This window comes from Galeopterus variegatus, unplaced genomic scaffold (assembly GCF_000696425.1).
Source record: "Galeopterus variegatus unplaced genomic scaffold, G_variegatus-3.0.2 Scaffold3211, whole genome shotgun sequence".
NCBI classification, from domain to species: domain Eukaryota; kingdom Metazoa; phylum Chordata; class Mammalia; order Dermoptera; family Cynocephalidae; genus Galeopterus; species Galeopterus variegatus.
The window spans coordinates 82409-98249 of record NW_007729322.1 but is presented as its reverse complement, the minus strand read 5'-3'; the positions used below and the strand labels follow the sequence as shown (position 1 = coordinate 98249).

Genomic DNA, 15841 nt, shown 5'->3' with positions numbered 1-15841 from the left:
GGTTCGGATCCCATGTGGAGACCGGTTCCTGCTCACTGGCTGAGCACGGTGCGGGCACAACACCGAGGGTTGCGATCCCGTTACCGGTCAGTAAAAAAGACAAAAAGGAAAAAAAAAAAATTTAGCAATATGAAATTGGGTACAACACATGATGTAATATGAGTTGAGTAATATGAAATCACCTTCACACACAGTTTATGTCAAACTAATTAAACAATATGTGTAAAGGAAATTGTTGGCATTATAGTTATGTGCATAACATTCTATCATACATTGTGAAACTTGTATCCCACTACTTGTTACAGGGAAACAAACTGGCTCAATAATGCTGTGGAATCTTAAATATCTATTAAAGCAACTCTCTTTAATTCATATTTATAAAAGGAACAGGTGCAAGTTTTATTTACTGTAATTTATGGCTATTAATCTCATGCAGTAATTAGCAATTGTGAAAGGCCTATCTTTTCTTTGAAATAGTCGTTTAAAAACTAAAGAATGCCAGGTGGAGCTTTTCTCCTTTTAAAATGTGATTCATGAACAAAATGTTGAACTTAATATGGGTCAAGAGTTTGTTTACTCATCAGAATTTGTCAAGAATCCAAAATGGAGAGGGACTCTAAAAAGAAACTGGATCTAAATACTACAAACTTTTAGGGCTCTTGGTGAAGTATTCCAATTTCTCCCCTTCCAAGCCTTTGACATGGTTATTCACTAAAACACATGTTTAATGTGAATCCTGTGGGAATAAATACGTGAATTAATCAAATGAGCTGATAGTTATATATAGGGAAACTCTGCTAGTTAATGTCTTTCCTAAGAAATAGTCCATAACTGAAAGGTCTAATAGAATTCTAGAAAATAGAGACGACAAAGATGCATTAGATAATGTAGATTTTTTCCCCCTCTTCTTTTTCCTCCTGGGCAGGGAAAAGTACAGGATAACTCCTTTTTGTCCAGTTTTCAATTTAAATTCTAAAAGGCATGGAACTCAACACTTTTCTTGGAAATGAGACTACATCATAACAGACTTCACTGTCAGGAAATTCCTCCCCACCCTGATATACAAATCACATGTTCTTTTTGTGTAGTTTATTCCACTTTTCCCAATAACAACTCTGACACATTTGATTCAATTCATCCTATTTTTTGCCTGTTTCAATAAGACACATTTCACTTTTAAATTAAATCTGAATCCCATGAAATCCCATTTAGTGGTCTTTCCAGTAACACTGTGAACAACACAATTCTACAAATTCTCTAGCACATCAGAAGATTCCTGAAGTTGCTTTAGGATGTTTACATATTTCTTAAATTGTGAGGCCTTACTTTTTATGAATCACATTTCCACTAGTACTTTAATACCAAGGATCTTTCCGGCATTAATGTCTGGATTCTATTCAATTTCTATCCCAAGTTATATATATTTGTGTTCTACAAGTTTCTTCTATGCTCATCTTCCCATCTTTTCATATTTCTCATCTGTCTAAGTCTCTTTACTAATGCCTCTGGTTTGGTCTAAAAATTATTCCAATTGTAAACTAAAAATGAATTTCATTAATGTCTAACTTTATCATTGTTTTTTAAATCATTAAGTGCACAGATGCAATACAGAAGTAATCTTTTACTTTTATAGTCATATTGCAATTTTATAACTGCATAAATTCCAATAAAATTAGAAAACTTTAATTTCAATATGTGAGATCATAACATATACAGAGCTCCCATAAGGTATAAATTAAGCCATATATATATACATAATTACACACATATACATTTTAAGAACACATTGAAAAGCTCCAAGTGTTTTTTTTTTTTTCTTTCTTTAATTATTGCTAGATGTACCAAAATACAGCATAAAACTCTTCATCACAACACCCCTTGTGGTAATGATGATGACAGTGGACTGGGAATGCGATGAAAGGCACAGAATTCATACAACACAGGTCACTGTGTGAACAAGTAGAGCCAAATTCATTAGCACTGATTGTTCAAACAACATGGAGCTGCTGATTTTCTGAACTGAATATAAGAAACAGTAGTTAATGTACTTACACAGCCTTTACAAAAGACATAGTACTGGGAGTTTCCCAAGTACAAAAGTTGTCTCAAAAGGGATAAGTTGCATATAACCTCAAAAGACAAGAATGGGTAACTGATAGAGGACTAGCTCTCCTGTGGTTAAATGGAATGTTTCACAGTCTTTCTGTTTAGTGAAGTTCCACTAAGCAAATGCCAACTTTGTGGTTGACACAGGTGATCCTTGGGTTTGGTCTTACATCAAACTAACCAAAAAAAAAAAAGTTATCAGCCTATGCCCAAAAAGCACTATGCTGATCAGGTGCAAAAGTGGGTTCTTATGAGCAGGGGGCCTTACAAGTCAATTAATTCAAGAGGCTATAAAATACATTTTTAAAATAAGATTCTTTAATTTCTTTTTAGAAAAACAAAAAATTCCAACCACCCACTGACTATACCCCAATCATCTGACAGCTCATCAATGCACAGTCCTCTGCAACTGTTTGGGAATTTTCATCTTTTTCTTCCAGAAGAAGTGCTCAATTTTCATTGCCAATGTTCTTGGTAGATTCACTTTTCACTGGAAAAGAATAAGTAAACATACAGTCAAGTGTTTATACTGTTTTCTGTGTAGCCTGTTCTGTTTTTCCCTCTTCTATCCTTCCTCCCTTCTGATGCATAGCAACAACACTACTCATGAGGACAGACAGACAGGCAGCGGGATGTACAATTCTGGCCACAAAAATAGAAAAGTGATGTCTGAAAGTGGCAATTATATTTCGTGAGGTAACATCCTTCCTGACTGTGGAAGACTTGGGAATGGTCACTTCACAGCGTGGTTATGATCCCATGCTCATGCCACTGAACAGATCACTATTATCACACAGATTGGCCACATTGTGGGTGGAATAAAATTTTCCATGATTTTTTTTTTAACTTAAAATTGAAGGTCAGTATATGTTGAGTGAATGTGGGCTGACAGAGACTAGCTAATCGCCATTTCCTTCCTTTCACAGGAAATAAAACTGAAAGGGAGTTTCTTGGATGCTCCTGTCTTGCCTAGAGTGAGCAAGACCAAGTATGGTTTAGTCGTTAAACTGAGAGTTCTCTGAGGACAAAAACTGGACCTTTCCTCCCTATATCTATTCTCACAATGTGAAGCATTTTTGCTGAATCAATATAACTGCAAGTCACTCCAACTTTTACTTTAGTTTTTTTTTTTTTTTAATCTGCAAAATGGGAACCAGAGTAACTATTTTGTTGTATTATAAAGTTAAAGGAAATAACACATAAAAACACTTTGAAAATTAAGGTTAAAATACAGATTATTTTGTTTGAGGCTTATAGCTGTTGTTTATCTCCATTGGGTAGATGAGGAAAATAAAGCTCAGAGAGGCAGAGTGAATGCTCAAGGGTCTACAGCTTATGAAAGCTGATGCTAGAATCATAAACCTGGACCTTTGCCTTCATTCCAACTGACAAGTTCCTTGGGATTGGCTGATGGTACTTCAATTTCAGGTTGCACCAGCAACCAAAATGGTGTTTACTGAGTCCTTTCCATGAGTAAAGCACTGAAATAGGTTCCATCCAAGATATGGTCTCGACTCCTGTGGAATTTTATAAACTCTAGCAAAATCTTTCAAGTGCCTCCATGATATTACGAGTTAGTTGTTTTCTCCTCTGGCTTCCTTTGAACTTTAGACAAACTCTATTATAGCACTTGTGACTGAGATCCTCCCCATCCCCTGCACACACTAAAAGGGAAAGGAAGAAAAGATGGGTAAGGAAGAATGAAGGAAGGAGAGTGAGGAAGAATGGATGAAAGGATTTATTGGCTCAACAACAGACTGACATGAGTAGCTGCTATGTCAGGTATTTTTCAATAATTTAAATAATCAATTTAGGATTAGATTCTTTCTCTAAAGTTAGAGGCATTTTCTAACTTTGAGTTAGTACGTCAGAGAAATATATTTTGCTGATATTTTTAAATTAATGGGGCTTTGTAGCAGTGTGGGAAATGCTTTTCCCTTTCTTTACCTACTGAAGGTGCCCAGTTTTCTTTTAATAGGGCACTTTCTCTTTTCCTTGGACTGGAATGCAGCATGCTTTTATCAAATCATTTAAATCTGCCAGTCTAACTTTGACAAACAAGGGCCTATGAAGCAAGTTACACCATTTTGAACACTTCCCACAGGACTGATATAGATGGGTAATCAGCACTCTACATCTCTAATCTAGTGGGTTACCTTAACTGTTTAATCTTCTACAGTCAACTTTTTTTCACTCCTTAAAAAGCAAAAAACAAACAAAAAAACCCTTGCCTATTGCCAATTAATACAGGCAGACTTTTGAAAAAATAAATTATGGCAATCTATAATCATAACAAACATTGTAACAATGATCAAGTGAAGAAACTACTGAATCCTAGCCCAGAAACACATTTACCTCTGAACTAGAAAAGAGACACCTTGTACTATGAACTGAGGATCAAAATCCAACTTTTCTGCCTCTGGAAAAAGAAGGAATTTCAAAGCTTTCCAAAGAAAATGCCCTGTTCTTATAAAATTCCCCTCCCTCATCAAGGGACCACCCTGCAGAATAACCATGCTGTGAAAATATGCAAAGACACAGACACCTTGAGTGCTTACAGAAAGAAATGCATGTATAGGAAGACCTGGCATCATTTTTAAGGTGTGCGTACTTATGATATGACAATACTGGTATGGCCCTTAAAATCCTGTCAAATTCTCTTCCGTTCTTTGCTCCAGCAGTTCTAAATAATCCTCTGTACTGAAAGCATGAATCCCCTGTGTTCCTGTAAATTAGCCAAATATCATATAACCACCAGAAAAATAGCACATTTTACTTAATAAGGTTCCACGTACACTACCAAAGTAGTCTTTTTTGAAAGCTTCATTACAGAAAGCCTTACTTGAATGTGCATTCCTAAGCAAGGTAAAAGAGGAGCTGTGTTTGCTGTGTTTATTTACACAAACAATGTTTGCCCTAGCTAGTAACCCACATTACTAAACAACTTTCCCTGAAACCAACGTTTAGAGAGAGAGCACTATGTGAATTATATTAAGGAAAAAGTAAAGTATTACAAAGTTAAAAAAAGTGAAACTGGTCATTTAAAACTAAAATTTTTAACTTATCTTGAGAAAATAAAATTGAGTATTTTCAAATTGTGAAAAATATAAACATAAGACTTACAGACTGATAAGTTAATTATTATTAGAAACTTAATGTTTGCTAATAAAAATTAGTTTCAATTTGTGGCACTGAAAAAATTCTGGGCATTGAAAAAAATTTCCTATTAACTCCTGACCCCCCAAAAAGCTACATATATGTACAGAGTACACCTTACAACATAGGTTACTGCCTGTTATATCCTGTAATGCTGGTATAACTATAAAACCTGAACCTTACCTTTCAAATAATACTATTTAAAAAAAAACAGAGTTCTACCCAAAACAAGGATTCTATGTTCCTCTGGAGTTTGTTACAATGGAAGCTGGCCTGTACTTATCATTCTTAGTGGAAAGTGGTATCTAATGGTTTTGAGATAAGGTGGGTAACCTCCTCACCTTTATAAAGTAATTACTGAATTTTACTCATCCTCTAGAATCCTGCATTCAGAAACACAATTAGCTTATTTCAATCAGTAGCTGCAAATATGGGTAAGTTGTTTTATACACTAAACCTTCATGTATACCTCTTCCAGTTCTGATACTTATCCATACAGCCAAGGAAAAAAAATCAAAGGGTTTAAAAAAGGAGATAAAAGGTCAAGTCTTATTCTTTTCAGCTTATTCTAAAGACAGCCTGATTTTTAAAGTGTTTCTTGCAACACTATCCCTTCCTCTAAGGTAGGACACCAAAAATGTTCTATAATCCCTCATTTTAGGAAACTCTAGAGAAAAAGTTTTAACTAGGGAGTAAATCTATCTGATCATGCACAAAGACTGTTACTTAAAGACTATTAGCTTAAAAAAGACAAAAATAAACAAAGACCCAATAAGGCAAAAAATGTCCTCTTATATAGGACAATTTGATTCATTCATTAAAAATTGGTATTATAAGCTTCCATGCTTTCAAACAAGGTAGAAGCAGTAGCTCATTCATTTGGTTCTTTACATTAACTGTAGCTAGAGAGTAAATTCTGTAAGTGCACAAATATAGTGGGAAAGCACATATATAAAAAAAATAAGTGTAATCATGTAATTGCTTCAGTTTCTCTAGTTACTCTAAGCATTGCAGGAACAAATTTACACCTACCTTGGTGAAGAATTTTCATGTCATTACTGGATCCTTTCAATACCACATGTAATGTTGGGTATTCAATGATCACTTTCTTCCTTAAATTGTCTAGGAGACTTTTATAAGGATCCAGTTCATAATATCTTGTAATTAAAAAGCAAAACAAAAACAAAAAACACTGTTAATATTCAAAATTACTCATAAATAAATATACCAGAGTCCTTACATTAAAATTTTTTAAAATGTGATGACATTAACTTAATAGTTATTTCCTTACAGCATAGTAAGATTAATACCTTCTAAAAAGCCAGGTAGAAGAGCTATTATTATAAAAGTTCTGAAACTAAAAAGTCTATAAAATATTTTAACATTAGGAAAGCTCTAGAACAAGTCATTCATTTTCATATCAAGCAAGGAATAGTTAAAACTTTTATATAATATCTGTTTAATGTGTCATAAATTTTTCTTGGCTAAAAAAATTACTAGCTAAAAATTCAAATTGCTCAAATGTATTTACTTTGGGCCTTAAAAGAAAAGCAAACAATGATCCTAAGACAAATATTTCTAGTAACACATGGCAGCAATGGCTACAAAATACTTTTGCAAAAAGTCAATTCTAATTATAACTTGTTTCCAGAAATTTTTATTGTCATACAGTTAAATTTGGCCTGCCTTCATACTGAAACTTAGAAAATCAGGTTCAATTTTCTGAACGAGGCAAAGCACAAAATTAAAGAAAAATGAAGTTTATCAGTCATGGAATCATGACATGGCTGTCAAATGTGTCACAGGTAATTAGATACTAATATTCATGAAGTATAGACTTCTCAAGTCATTACTTTAAAAAAATAGTTAGGTTTGGGACGGCCTGGTGGCGCACTGGAGAGTGCACCGCTTGGGAGCGTGGTGGCGCTCCCGCCGAGGGTTCGGATCCCATGTGGAGACCGGTTCCCACTCACTGGTTGAGCGCGGTGTGGGCGCAACACCAAGGGTTGCGATCCCGTTGCCAGTCCCTGGTACGGGCGTGACACCGAGGGTTGCGATCCCGTTACCGGTCAGTAAAAAAGACAAAAAGGAAAAAAAAAATAGTTAGGTTTGAGTTGACTAAAGATGCATTCTCATAACATTCTCTCTTGCTTACTTTCTGGGGTGGGACATAAAGGGGTGGAATTTCAGATAGGTCACTAGTGGTTGCATATGGAAGTATGTTGGCATGTGAATATCACTTCTTGCCAAAGAGGAAAAAGTTGAGAACCTATCTACCAGTGTAGTGCAGAGTTCTCCAGCTTTTTCCTCCAACTCCACCAATGACAGATGATATTCACAAGCAAGACACACGTCCCATGTGATACTCAGCCTGACAACTCTAACTCCATCCTTTTCCCTACCATTCAAGAAAGCACAGTGGAATACAAATAACCAAGAGTGAGGCTATCATAGTGATACATTTGAATTTGCTGTAATTTTAAGAGTCAAATCATTCAAAAACCTTGGTATTTCTTAATAGTAACAAATTATTTGCACCATAACTCACAGCTAACTGAGACATGCAGCACACTTATTATGAACTCTGGTGTAGTGATTTCTCTGCATTCTAAGTTTGTCCCATGCAACAGTTTTCAAAGAGAGGAAAACAGAGGTGTTTGACAAAATGCAAAGCTAAGCACACTATAAAAACTGATTTCTTTTTAAGTAGTAGGTGACAAGTGAGAGAACAACTGTAAAACCAAAACTTTACTTATGCTTTCCTGACCACACACCCCATCCCTGGAACTAAATTATTCATTTTAGAATTGCAGAACATTCTTTACATAAAAGAGAAACTTGAAGTGTAAAATACTCAGTTTTTCTAAACCAGCCACCCTAGTGCCCATAGACCATAGAATGCATACATTCTTTTCCCTGTGTAATGTAATACAGATGTGCTTACAATACTTTAAAAGTGGTTCCAGCATTCAAGGATTAAATGCTTCACATCTTTTAAACATTATTTTCCTTTGAAATAAGCAGTATTTAAAAAAAAAAAATGTTAGCAGTAATTAAACAAAAGAGAAAAGTAAAATTGTATTAGGATACCCAAGTATAAAATTAACTTATAAAGTAAAATATAAAATGGGTATAAATAAATGTCTTAAGCAAAAATAAGACCTGAACTCTCAAACAAAAACTTCAAGTATTATCCCACGGACACTTGCAATAACTTATCTTCTGTATATTTTAACTGAATCATTAGGCTTCTATTAAGAAACATTTTTCAAATAAGTAAATGTTTTCTACTTATTTCTGGTTTTGATAAATAATTTCAGTGTATACTTAATGTTTTAAGTATTTTATTTTTTTGTAATATTAAATCTTCACTGGGTTTCTCTAGATTTCCAAAGCTGAAACAATAGGAAATAACAACACCAAGAAAAGACTTCTTCAAAAGCCACAAGGGAATCAGAGACTAATATTATTGCTGATACAGTATAAAATATGTTCCCAGCAAAGGAATGTTCAGAGATATGTAAAAAAAATTATAATCTAACAAGTTATATATGCCTTCAATCCTAAAACTTTAATAATCACATTTATTTACTTAAAATAACTTGGTCCCTATTTTGTGTGCCAAGGAGGTGCTGTACAAAGCACTTAAGATACAAAGATATATGATATTTGCCAATTAATAAATTATTTTAAAAATATTTTATTCAAATGCAATGTAAATCTGGTATGTTGTATGGTTTTGCTTAGAATAACTGGATTTATAGTGTTTTCCCTAAAATGTTGCCAATCTCAGCAATATTGCTATTGGGTATCAGTAAGATAGGCCACCATGGCTTTCCAGCCTGCTAACTGAAGAACTCAAAGATCAGTAAATCATCTTTTAACTGAAATTTAATTTATTAGATTTTTTTATTACTAGTGATCACTAATGGTAAAAAAAATTACTACTACTTTTAAACTACTTTTAAAGCTTTAATATTGGGCCGGCCCGGTGGTGCACTGCTACAGTGCGCCGCTTGGGAGTGCGGCGGCGCTCCCGCTGAGGGTTCGGATCCCACATACAGACCGGCCGCTCACTGGCTGAGCGAGGTGCGGGAGCGACGCCGATGGTTGCGATCCCGTTGCCGGTCCCGGTCTGGGCGCGACACTGAGGGTTGCGATCCGTTGCCGGTCACGAAAAAAGACAAAAAAAAATAAAAAAAAATAAAAAAAATAAAGCTTTAATATTTACCAGTGCTTTAAAAGGAAATTATGAGATTAGCTCAGTTGGTTAGAGCGCAGTGTTATAACACCAAGGTCAAGGGTTCAGATCCCCCTATCGGCAGTCTGTCCAATCAATCAATCAATCGATAAAAGTAAATTATGCAAACTGTTCATAAACAAAGGCTATCAAACACATACGAGGTTAACAATCTATGGACTTGGAATTAAGTTAAATGAAGCAACAACTTTTAGTAGTTGCTCGGGTTTGGAGTCTAACAGTGAGTTAAGTCCTGGCTCATCATTTACTGGGCTGTGGTTGTGGACAAGTTACTTAACTTCTCTAATCCCCAGTTTCCATGCTTGAAAATGGGGATAATGACAATACCACCTCAGAGAGTTATTTTTGGGGGCTAAATGATAAAACATATTAACTACTAGCTTATTTATTTAAGCCATAAACTCATCAGTTTTACATTTGTATTTATCTAAAATAACAGCACACTCTTACAGAAACTTTAGTTCAGGACAAAGTAACTGGATTTCTTTAGTAACAAAGAGTGGAACTTACTATGTAAGCACTGAAGCACATATTTGCCTTTACATGTATTTTGTATTTTAAGTTGAGCCTTACAACTTTTAGTTCAACTTTCAAATCATTATTTTATCATAACATTTACTTCCAAGAGGCTAAAAGTACTTTGTTTCTGTTTACACTATCTGGAGGTAAGTTTTAAGAATCCAGTTTTTCACTGCCTAAAATATTTAGTTTTTATAACTCCTTTGCAAGCCATTAAGTCACTGAACCCAAGGGACAGCTTTATCTTTTCAAAAATTTTCAACAACTCTGGTATTCCCATTAGTAGAATGGCTCTGCTGCCATAAGACAAACTACTTAGGTTTGGAGGAATTAAGATACCAACATTTGTCTTTTCTCTTACCCAAAGGGACCTTCCTCAGACATTTCCTCTTGTTATTTCACTTGCTCACCCTCCCAGACTCACAAGCTGACCCTGCTCCAGGCAGCTTCACAGGGGCATTATGAGGCAGCATGGTTCAGTAGGCTAAACAGGTGTTACAGCAACTGACATTACATAAATAAAAGTTGCCTTGATACTCAAGGGTGTGCTTTTCATCTTGGCTCTGTTACTAACTTTCAAAGAAACTGGCCAAGTTCTTGAACTTCTTTCTTTGCACTTTATTAGCAAATTAGGATTTCTTTTTTTCTTCCTAACTCCTAATAACTCAAAAAGACACAGCTTTTTTTTTTTTTTTTTTTTAAGTCAGTTACAAACCTCTTTATTTCCCATCTGATCACTGGCCTGTTTTGGATCACTACCCCTTCCACCCTCCAAAACAAACTAAAACTGAGTTTGAGTTTCTCCAAATTTAACAGTGTAATAGTCAGTAGGCCATGGTATTTTTCCATTATAAAATAAGATCACTGGATGACATGCTCACCAAGATCCTTCCAGCTCTAAAATTCTACAATTTTTGATACTTATCTGCCAAAAATAGCATTTAACCTATATTCTTGTAAGGTTGTTACTTATTTCTCAATCTAGGTTTCTGGGTCAAAAGTGCAACTAACTGGGGCTGGCCAGTTCAGTTGGTTAAAGCATGGTGCTTATAACACCAAGGTCCACAGTTTGATTCCAAAAGTACAAAGGTGAACCTTTGGTTTAATATAAATCAAATTATTATTATCTGATAGCTAAATATTTTTAAGCTATGGCTCATCTTGGCATAATGGAGTTCAATAAGGTTCCTGAATCAACTATAAACTATGTAAACTCAAATAAATGTGTAAAATATGTAAACTCATGTAAAATATGTAAATATGTAAAATATAAAATATGTAAACTCAAGCTAAAACATATACAACAAAAGTACAGGGATCAAAGTTTTAACTCTTCTGCTTTTTAAAAAATTTTAATGAAGTATTATTTTAAATGTCTCCAAATAATTAATACTCCTGGTGTGACAATTTTTACAATTCATAATGTCCAAGTCACATTAGGAACAGATCTTATCAAAGTTAATTTTTCCTTACCTAATGTCTCTTAGTTTTCATATCTTATATAACCACAGTAATTGAATTAGTGGTTTGCTGCACTTTGCTTTGGGATTTTTATGTATCCATGTAAATGAGGACTACACATGCTGGACATGGAGCATATGTCACGAGTTGTGTAGTGCAGACATTCACCTCAATTCAGAAAGTTCAACAGTTCAGAACTGCAGCAGTAAATTATACTAGTCTAACCATGATATGAAAACTATGAATGCAGTGAAATAAAAAGACCAATTATACATTTCAAAACCTGCTTTGAAAAGGGGCTTATATAAGGCTCTGATTGTTCTAGATGTTATTTCTTTGGAGTCTTTTTCTGGTCTTTACCAGTAAGTTCAATTACTTTTAAATCCAGAAGGCCTGAGTTCTGGTTCTTACAAGGTATGACTCCTCAAGGGGACTCATTTTTCCTCATGAAAACAACAGGAAAGATCTGTTCATGGGCTAACTTGTAAAGATTAAAAATAATAGGTGAAAATGTTTCTAAAGTGTAACTTGCTAAATCGTGATCAGTAATAAGTACTCCATAAGTAATTTAGCACCCCTAGCAGGGAAATGACATACTTATCAAGAATTATGTTTATGATCCATGATGAAACTAGTTAGTAGAAAAAGCATAAACTGTGTAGACAAACAGATCTGAGTCCAAATCCTGGTCTTGCACCTTGGTTTCTTTGGGTAAGTCAATTTCTCAGAGCCTGAGATTCCTATCTTGTAAAGTACAGATACTCATATAGTACGTGCTCTATTAGAATGTGAAAATGTTGTAAATGTAGTGCCTGGCATTTATTCATCAACTGATTCCTCAAATATTTATTTAGTGTCTACCATGTACAGGTAGTCTGCTAGGTAACAGAAGTTCATAGAAATAAACCCCACAGTTTATTCGGGGTGCCAAATAACAGCCACATTTCACTGGGCAAGTGTCGTGATAGAAATCTAAATCTGAGTAAATACTCAATAAACACGCTCTCTTGTTCTGTATCCATCTCCAAATGTTCTTTGAGGCTGCACAGCACATCCAATATCTAGGCACTTCATTTGCTAACCCTAGCTCTCCCCTCTTCTTAACTGGTTATTTTTTTTCTTCCAGCTTTATTGAGATATAATTGACACATAGGAATTGTATATATTGAAGGTCTACAATTTGATATTTTGATATATGTATACACTATGAAATGGTCATCTCAAGCAAGCTGATTAACACAACCATCACCCCACATACTCAGCATTTTCTCTTTTTTAAAATTCTTTCTTGTAGTGAGAACACTTAAGATCTACCCTCTTAGCAAATCTCAAGTACACAATATAGTATTGCTAATTGTTTAATGGTCCTCCTCCATGCACTTTCTCCTAATCAACAGAGAATTTTAATTAGTCTTACTCTTATTAATAAAATATATATTTCCTCTGGAGCTAAATGGAATGCTGTGGTCTGAGCCGTACAGACACTTACGTCTTCAATCTTTATTAGAATGTATCACTTTGCAAAATATGATTCTGTTCCTCAGAGAAACTATTGCTTAAAGTTGGTTAAGTAGTTCATGAATTAACTACATCATAGAATAATATTATTTCAGAGTTGGAAGGAACTTAATCCAGTCTTTTTTGTCTTCTAGATGAGAACACTGAAGCCCTGACAAGTATCTTACTCAGGGTCACTTAAGGAAATGCAGAGTTGGGAATATAAAGCAGATCTTGTATAAACCAAGATTTATAAAACTGTATAAAGCAGTTCTTTCACCCAACCCTTTGCTCGTTTGTTCATGCCTCACTCAACACATATTTACTGAGAGTCTATCATGTTCCAGACTGTTCTTGGCACTGGGAATACAATGGTGAAATATAAGGTGTTTACTAGAGGTGAAAGGACAAGGCTTTCTAGGAAGAAAGTGTATGTGTAAGACAGAGACAGGAATAAGCTAGGTCTACAGTACTGAGTGAAAGAGTGGATACGGTAGTACACATAAATTCAGTTTGGGTACTTACCATAAATTACAGTGAGAGGTCTGGTTAAGAGAGAGGGCTGAAGTTATTTGGCTAAAATGAAATATCTAAATCAACTAGAAATTTCAATTATTCATGTCATTATTCCTTCCGAAGAGAATATAAAGTTGGTCATAAAATATTCTATGATGTAACTAGAAGGGATAAATTTAGTAGATTAGCATTAAGTTGAGAGTTAAAATATTTCCCAAGTTTTTAGAGAAAACTTTCGCTTTATATTTCACATAATTCCCTTAACCAATAATCAAAATAGTACATATCTGAAATGAGATCACTAGGGAAACTGTAGATTTGTAATTTGCTAGGAATTTGACCATCATATCACTTTAAATCTACTTTTCAGTACAGCCTTTCAAACTAAAGATATCAAGTTCAAAGCTACTGAAACTTCAACAGTTGTGTTTGCATCCGTCCTGTAACTACTCACCCAACTATATCAACCAGCTGATCTTCAGCTTCTCTAGAGCTAAGTTTACAATTCTTGTCATAAAACTGCTTTAAGAATGCCACGTGTGAAGCCCATTCCATCACTAGAAGAGGGTCATCTCTGAAATAAAAATGTTTAGTACCCCGCTCTCTACTGAAACTTCAACAGTTGTGTTTGCATCCGTCCTGTAACTACTCACCCAACTATATCAACTAGCTGATCTTCAGCTTCTCTAGAGCTAAGTTTACAATTCTTGTCATAAAACTGCTTTAAGAATGCCACGAGTGAAGCCCATTCCATCACTAGAAGAGGGTCATCTCTGAAATAAAAATGTTTAGTACCCCGCTCTACATATTTCCTTTATGTGTGTGGACATTCTTCAGGTTGATTCTAACATTTTCTAATCCTTAAATGACACCTTGCTTATTTTGTTCTAGAATCTAGATTCAAAATGTGGTCAGAGGTTAATACCATTCTGAGAACATTCTCAACCTGATCACGACTACCCAACAGTTCTTTGTTATATCTTTTCAGGATTGTTGGTATTTTTCAAAGAACTGTTGGGTTTCACATAATTTAAGAACATGCATTAGGGCCATTTATGGCACTGAGAGGCATGTGATATATTGAAAAGAGCATACTAAGGCTCTGAAGATAGGCAGGACTAGGTTTGGATGAGGTTTTACTATTTAGTGAATATATACAGCTATAGGTAGGGCTCTCCATGCGATTTATATTTATAATATGTAATGTATGTACACTATAGCATAATCACAATGTGTGTGTATAAAGCGCTTAACAGAGTACCTAAACAGCAGAAAGGCACTCAATAAAAGGTTATCATTGTATTTATTATTTTCCATAAAGATCCCTCTCTTTGCCACCAGATTTAACTCTGATTTTAACTCACCATTGCTGTAAACATTTTTTTGTGTTTAAGAAAACTTATTCAGATTCTTTGGACTTTTTTGCTTATACATAACCAAAAATAATTTTGGAAAACAATGATACTTTTGTACATTTTTAAATAGACATCTAAAATTTCATTTAAAATCTTTACTCACAAGCTTAATAGATGAAAAGAAAATAATTTATGGTGTATAGTAAATATTGATGATTTAAAATAAAACTGTTACATTACTCTTAAGTAAATTCACTAGAATCTAAATACCATGGCAATATGATACCAATATCACCCTATTAAAAACTGTATAAATAAGCTTTTCTCTAAGTTAGAAATCTTATTCAGTTCCTTTTTTTTCCTTTAACTTGTATTTCCATTCAATTCTCTCACAGAATTTTATCCTAAATATGTCTATGCTTGAAAATCTTCTACTAATTACCCAATCATACTTCTCTGAAACAAAAATGTCCATGTGAATTAAAATTTTAATTTTATTGCCTATGACCTTGAGACTTTAAATGTTAAAATTTCTTCTGGACTGAATAATTGTAAGTATTATTAGCATAAAATTCATCAAAACAAAATAAATATACTAGACACAAACTAAGATTTTGGAAATGCATCTCTTAATATGTAGACAAGCACTAATGACTTCTATTAGAGGCAAAGTTGTTTACTATTAATTCTTAGATTAAGTGATTTTTCCCCCATTTATCAACTCAGTACCCACTAACAGAATCCAATTCTGAAAGGAAAACAAGAGAAAGTTTAAGTAACCTGGAAACCCTTGTTCTTCACTACCCTTTCCTTCATCACAGTTATTTTCAAACATCTAAAAGGCATAAATGGTCTTTGGCTATTTATATGAGAAAAGACATCTGAAAGTATTTAATACTGTTCTTAGAAGTTTTGGAATTCCTTCGGTTTTCTCTAATATATATTTAATTCTGTACCAAACTTAACTTTT

At 34.3% G+C, this 15841-nt stretch overlaps 1 protein-coding gene across 1 annotated transcript in view; it reads right to left on the bottom strand.

Moving 5' to 3' along the window:
- Positions 1 to 1606: 1606 nt before the first annotated feature.
- ZNHIT6 (zinc finger, HIT-type containing 6) overlaps positions 1607 to 15841 on the bottom strand; it is a 56276-nt gene continuing 42041 nt past the window's right edge. The window contains exons 9-10 of the mRNA XM_008584294.1: positions 6295 to 6419; positions 1607 to 2596 (exon numbers count right to left, since the gene is read on the bottom strand). Of these exons, the coding sequence (XP_008582516.1) occupies positions 2556 to 2596; positions 6295 to 6419 (166 nt within the window). The 3' untranslated portion in view covers positions 1607 to 2555. The remainder of the gene's footprint in view (positions 2597 to 6294; positions 6420 to 15841) is intronic.